Source organism: Cryptomeria japonica, chromosome 1 (assembly GCF_030272615.1).
Source record: "Cryptomeria japonica chromosome 1, Sugi_1.0, whole genome shotgun sequence".
In the NCBI taxonomy this organism is placed as follows: domain Eukaryota; kingdom Viridiplantae; phylum Streptophyta; class Pinopsida; order Cupressales; family Cupressaceae; genus Cryptomeria; species Cryptomeria japonica.
This window is the reverse complement of record NC_081405.1, coordinates 249,288,869-249,295,899: the sequence shown is the minus strand read 5'-3', so window position 1 is coordinate 249,295,899 and position 7,031 is coordinate 249,288,869. Positions and strand designations below refer to the sequence as shown.

Here is a 7,031-nt window from a genome sequence, read left to right as displayed (position 1 = left end):
AGAAGAATATGAGGATAGTTATAAGGAAGAGATAGAAACAAAATGTAATTCCTCTAAAGATTTAGAACTAGCCTCCCCACCTCTTAATTCTTTGGAGGACATTGAAATGGTCCCCTATTCTCAAGATATACCACCATAAACGGATGATAATAAGAACATGTGGAGCAGAGAGATAATGATGGTTCAGAAGAGGGTCTTGAACCTAGAACTGAGATTGGCTGACTATACGCAATGTTTTGAAAAAATGGGTGATTCCCTCTGCTTGATGTGTGCCATTATAGATGGTATCATGAGGAAGGTAACAATGGGTTTTTTTTTAGGGCAAAGAGGGATGAGAAAGAAGACTAGGAAGCTGATGAAGGAAGGAAAATTCAATGAAGACAATGAGGAGAAGGGTACCACCCTGGGGGAGATGTGGACTGATCAAGTGAATAGGCTGGAGTGCAACTAGAGGATGATCAAAGATGATTAAGAAGCTCAGTTTTTATTTACATTTTTTGGTTATTATTGCTATAGTTAGTAGTAGTTACTATGAGCATTTAGAGAGGAATAGGCCTATGTGCCAAATGAATCATACTTTTATTATTGTTGGCTACTCTATTAAGATATTTAGTCTTTTACATTCTCTGAATACTTACTTAAGGATGGGAAGATGGTGGTTAGATAAGAATATACAAACATGATAATTTTTTAATACTTCTAAGAGTAGTTGGTAGGTTCCTTGGTTGGCTGTTTGCTTCCAGATCTTTTGTGCTTCTCTCTATTTTTGTTGTTGTTCTATAGGTTTAGGGCCTTCTCACTGCTACTACAATAAAAAACAAAATAAAAGATTTATATTGAAGGAAATGGAGGGAAAATATTTTCTTGCAGATCAGATCAAATAAAAGAAAAGAACATGCATCAACTACAATTAAATCTAGATACTTCTACTTCTTGTTATCTTTCCAATTGGTAAATCTAGTAGACCTAAGAAACATCTATATATAATTCACATGGATTTGTCTAGTCTAGTGGTAACACCCTATTTTAACAAATATAAGTTTTTTTAATGTTTGATGATATCTCAACAAAAAAATTGGTACATAGTTTCACTATAAAATTACAAGTGTTTGACTAATTTGTACAATTCAAGAGGTTAGTTGGAAAACAAAGTGATAAGTATATCAATTGATAAGGTCAGATAATGAAGAAGAGTAGAAAAACTTAATTTCTATATTTCTTTAGAAATCAATAAATAAGTAGAGAATTCACTTCTTCCCACACTATACAAAAACATAGCATTGTTGAAAGGAAGAATGGGGCCATTATTTAAATGACAAGGATTATGATGAAAGGGAATAATTTGGAAAAAAAAAATGGGTAGAAGAAATATGCCTAGAAGTGTATCTTTTAATAAAAGTCCTATAAATAGACAAAGGAATGATGTTTGAACAAGCATGGTATATGATTATGCCAAATGTTAATCATTTGAGATTATTTTGGTGTTTTTACTATGCATACATGCTTTAATATAAAAAAAAATGTTTGAGTTACTCTATAAAGGCCTAAACTGCTTTTTTAGTAGTTATGAATTAAAAAATAAAGCATATAGATTATATCATCCCATAGAAAAAGGATTTTGATAAGTAAAGATGTGGTGTCTAATGAAGTAGCATAATGGACCAAATAAAAAATTAAAAAAAAGTGAAGAGAGATTGTGATTGATGAAGTTGAAATGAAGGTTTAAGAAGATAATGAAGCTAAATCATCTAGTGGAGGAATATGAAAGTATCAAAAATATCAAAGTTGGAAATATGGAAGAGAATCTATTTTCAAGTCTTTTGTTGGATTGAAACTGTGAGAAAATGATAACAAGGTCAAGTGAAAAAAATAATTATGCATTGATGATTCAAATCATGGAAAATAATGAGCCACAAACCTTTGATAGGGCTCAAGAAGAAAAAGAGTTGATTGATGCAATAAATAGTGTATTAGAAATAATTGAAAGGAAATACACATATAATCTAGTTTAGCTACTTACCAATACAAAAACTATTGGTACAAGGTGGGTGAACAAAAAATTGTATAGATCTAATGAAAGCATTGATAAGAATAAGGCTAGAGTGGTAGCCAAAGGGTACACTTAACAAGAAGGTATTTCAGTTATATGCAACTTTTTGCACCTGTAGGATGAATATACAATATCGAATTGCTTTTGGCTCTAATAAATTAGTAGAGTTGCACAATTTATCAAATAGATCTAGAGTTTATTTTTCAATGCATATATTGATGAGGAAGTGTACATTCCACAATGTACAAATTTTAAAATACCTTTTAAAGATAAATATTTGTAAAGTTTAAAAAAGGCCTTCTATGATATTATGAAAGCACCTAGAGCATGGTATTCAAGGATAGACTCATGCTTACAATACAAATATTTTTTAGTATGTTAGTTCAATCAAAATCTTTATATTAAGAGCTCAATGAAGGATACATTTATCATAGTTCTCTATATTGATGATCACATCTACACAAGCAACAATTTATCTTTATTTATGGAGTTTAGAGTAGTTATGGTTACTAGATTTAAAATGATAATTTTTTTATAGATGCACTATCTTCTAGGTAAAGAAGTTTGAAAAATTAAGATGAAATATTCATATCATAGAAAAATATGCTTCAAATATTTTATAAAAAAATTAGATGATGAGTTGCAAACTAGTCACAACACCCATTAAAGTTAGACTTAAGCTGTTTAGCTCAGATGCGAGGTGGGTTTTATATATACATAATGCTAAGAGTTGAGATAGTGCCATAAGCTCTTTCTAGGATCACTGCACACAATTTTAGCAAGCTCAAGTTGCATTTCAAGGAGTCAAAGAGAAGGGTCATAGTTGTCATCATGCCTTTCCTTAATGGAAACACTAATCATCTTTGTTAAAAAGAAGGATGAATCTCTTCAATATTGCATAAAGTTTGGTAGCTAAATAATGTAACAATTAAGCATCAGTATCCATTAACTAGGATTCATGATTTGTTTTCTCAAATCTAGGGAGATAGGGCTTTCCAAAAGATATATTTGAAGTTTGGATGCAACTAATCGAGTTGTAGCCTTTCCTCTAATGAGTGCTCCCATAGTGTTTATGAGTCTCATGAGCGGTTTTTGGTGCACATTCTTGGATCAATTTATTTTGGTGATCCTAGATGACATTTTGATCTATTCAAAGATAGAGTAAAATGGATAGCACATGTTATTTCTTTTCAAGTGTGAGACTATTAAAGTTCTAGCTCAACTTGGTCAAATGTACATTCTTGTGAATGGAGATTTAGTATGAAAGACGCATTATATTAGTTGATGGTATCTACCTAGATCTATTAAGATTATAATGATAAAAAAATGACAAAAATAAAATATACAAGGATAAACTTAATCATGAAGGCGATGGGTAGCTTTCCCATAAAAACTTTCTCTTCTCCTAATGTTTGTACTTCCAAAATCATGAAGAGAGAGAACAATCATATGAAAGAAGATTCAGAAAAAAAACATATTTTTTTTCTTTTTAAAAATTATTATTGTCAAGCCTAACTTGATAATGTCTACCAAACACAAAAAAGTATATGTAAGATGACTTCTACCTAACAAAAAATACATCAAAGATCACAATGGTCAAGATCCTCGCTATCATGGGTGTTCTAAAATCAACTCTAGAAAACAAATAATCAAATGAAAGAAAATAAAAAATAAAAAATCATGATTTTACCTTTTTTTCTAAAAACTAAACACGAAAAAAAAAATGTATATAAGAAAACTTCTACCTAACAAATACATCACAATCACAATGGTCAAATTCTTAGCTATTATGAGTATTTTAAAATGAATTCTGTAAATCAAATAAATTCCTAAATGGACGGAGTAAATTTCTACCTTTAATATTTACGGATTTGTCTGTCAACATGTGATGCACGTATTGACAGCCACCTCTCTTGACAATTTGCCACTACTTAGCTCATGCAACATATGTCAATAAAATATATAGAGTTTGCATTTTATACTGATATCAAATCTAGTTAGACTACAACTAGGGATTAGTTTGCATTTTTATGTTAGTTTTATAGATATTTATCTAATCGTCTTTACAATAAATTCTCCTATGTTAACCTGATTGACATTAGTGAATGGTTGTTGGTTTTGTTGAAGGATGGATATATAGATCTAAATATTAAAATATATATATATATATATATATATATAGTTGTAAGGCAAATAATATATTTAAAAAGTAAAAATGAGCAAAATATATCTTACAGATGTCACTACATCTGTAACTACAACAGAAATAGTGAATCTGTTAGGAAATTATATTGGTGTTATACCATACTTTTTTTCTCTTGCCCACAAACAAATTCTAAACTTTAATTCTAATTTAGAAATACGGCAGATAAAACTTTCCATAAAATCTTTAACCACAATGTACAAACTTGTTGCTCTTTCAGCTATCTTAATCTAAATAAAATATGCAAGATGCCAACATCAAATATGGGCTTTATCTTCCATTTCTTGAGCTTGTGGGCTGCTGTTAATTTACATAAAACAGAATAGTGAGGGTGAGGTTTATTTTAAATATATATAATTAATAATCATGTAGGCTGTTCTAATAGTTTTATTACCAAGATCATTATATATCTTTCAAGAAAGTCAACAACTATATACTAACATTATAAAAGGGTGTAACTATCTTAAATTAATATTTGTTTAAAATATAATAAACTTTAATCATTATTATATAGATATAATTGAATAATTAATATTTTGTTAAAAGATATCTACTTACTTTTATAATAAAATTTCTTAATACTATTACTAAATAGTTATCTGTCTTTATGATTAATTTTCTATAGTATTATGATGACCATTGACTTTATTGAGAGATATCTGATTGTGTTTATAATAAACTTATTACAATCCCTGCTGAATACCATATAAATATTTCAGCCAGTTTATAATAATCGCACATAGAAATTTCAAATTGATATTTAAAAGTAATGAAGGGACATGTGTGTAAAATGCAGCCTTCAAATATTGATCTTTTATCTTCCATTTCTTGAACTTATGGGCTGCCCCTTTGCAGAATAGTGAATAGTAAGGGTGATGTTTTAGAGATGAGTATGGAGGCAAATGAAGTGAAAGGAAGAACTTGTCACTTTGTGATGGTTCATGGAGCAACCTTGGGCGGTTGGTGTTGGTACAAAGTTGCAGATCTTCTTCTGAAAGCGGGCCACACTGTATCTTCCATTGACATGGCTAGCGGAGGTATAGATCCTACAAATGCCGACCAGGTTTCATCTTTACAACAGTACAATCAGCCACTAACAGATTTCTTCACAGCTCTTCCTTCGCAGGATAAGGTATGTTTTTCTATGTTTTGATTTGTTTAAGTGATTTGTGAAAGTATGAATTTTAGGAATAATTTAATCTTGGTTTTGATTTTCTAAGTGGTTCACTTTGAATCATGCTAATAGATTGGTTCTAATTGAAAAGAAAAACTGATTTAAAAAATGGATCACCTAAACAAATGGAACTTAAAATGTCTTCTATAAATTAGATCGTGTCCATTATATGGCCTCCTTTGTTTAGAATTTAGTCATCAAAACCATGGATTTCAACTAATTTGTAGTTGTATGTCTGTTAAGGTTATAATGGTTGGTCACAGCGCTGGTGGCTTCAATTTGAGTTTTACCATGGAGCATTTTCCAGATAAAATTGCTGCAGCTGTATTTGTTACCGCCTTCATGCCCCTCAGCGGAACAACTCTCTCTGATATGATTAGTGAGGTTTGATAACTTCCACCTATTCATTCCTACACCATCAACAGTCATAAACCTGCAATGCCATTTTTCTAAGAGCATACAATTTTATAGGTCGCATCCATAGTTGGAAATTTCGGAGACTCCACATTTTACTATGCAAATGGGAAAGAAAATACGGCCACATCCTTCAAATTTGGCAGCCAGTTTACGTGACACTCTTTATCACAGAAAAGTCCTTCTCGGGTAAATCACTTGATAACAGAAACAGTTGAGTCATATATTGGGTATTTATGGAATTTCAGTTGATTGATTCATTGATTGATTAATATGGGTCTGAATGCAGGACCTAATGTTGTTGGATTCGCTGGAGAAAAAGTTTCCTCTATGGGAAGAACCTGTTTTGTATACAGCTAAAAACTATGGAAGCGTTAGGAGAATATACGTTGTGGCGAAGGAAGATAAATTATTTGTGGAGGCGTTCCAGAGAAAGATGATTGCAGAGAATCCTCCACAAATGGTTTATGAAATTGAAGGATCTGATCACACCGTAGTGTTCTCGAAGCCTCTTCGTCTGGCTGAGGTGCTCATTGGAATTGCTAATATATGTCTGTGAAAGTGAAGCAATCAGATGCAATTGGGTTTTTGTAAATTTTGCGATATCGTGAAATCCAGGAATATACTTTGTCACACACGTCACGGTTCTCAATATTCTAAACTATAATGATGAAATTATTCTTGGAATGCGAATCAATTAGAACTCTATTTTTGTATGTGTCATACAAGTTGTCTTCAACTAGGACTCTTCTCTTGTATGTGTCATACATGTAGTTTTGTGAGTCGTACTTACTATATTTAGTAAGTTGTCTTCAACTAGGACTCTACAACTCGATTGTGTTGACTTAGTAAATTATAAGTGATTCATAGTAGAGTCAAGTTGGACTCTATATCTGTCAACCTTGTAGACAATAGAGAGCCACATATAGGCTTAGTTAATAATATGACTAGAGCGGTGGCACTAGAAGGGTTAGAGGTGGCAAATTTGATAACTTAATTATCGCATCAAGTTTCTCAAATTTGTATATATATATATAGTAGCTTTCCCTCCTTTGGAAAAAAAGGGGCCAAAATAGTTTTGAGATTGTATTGTAACTATTTTTGTTGCTGAATAATACGATGACTTTCTAGTTTTGGAGTGTGGGTTTTTTCACTTGAAAAGGTTTTCCCCATGGTAAATTTGTGTTATA

At 31.2% G+C, this 7,031-nt stretch overlaps 1 protein-coding gene across 1 annotated transcript; it reads left to right on the top strand.

The window, feature by feature from the left end:
* Positions 1–5,064: 5,064 nt before the first annotated feature.
* On the top strand, positions 5,065–6,476 carry LOC131857262 (methylesterase 8-like). Its single transcript, XM_059209518.1, has 3 exons — positions 5,065–5,385; positions 5,671–5,811; positions 6,131–6,476. Exons 1-3 carry the CDS (start codon positions 5,140–5,142, stop codon positions 6,398–6,400), a joined length of 657 nt encoding a protein of 218 aa, XP_059065501.1. The 5' UTR covers positions 5,065–5,139; the 3' UTR covers positions 6,401–6,476.
* Positions 6,477–7,031: the final 555 nt, after the last annotated feature.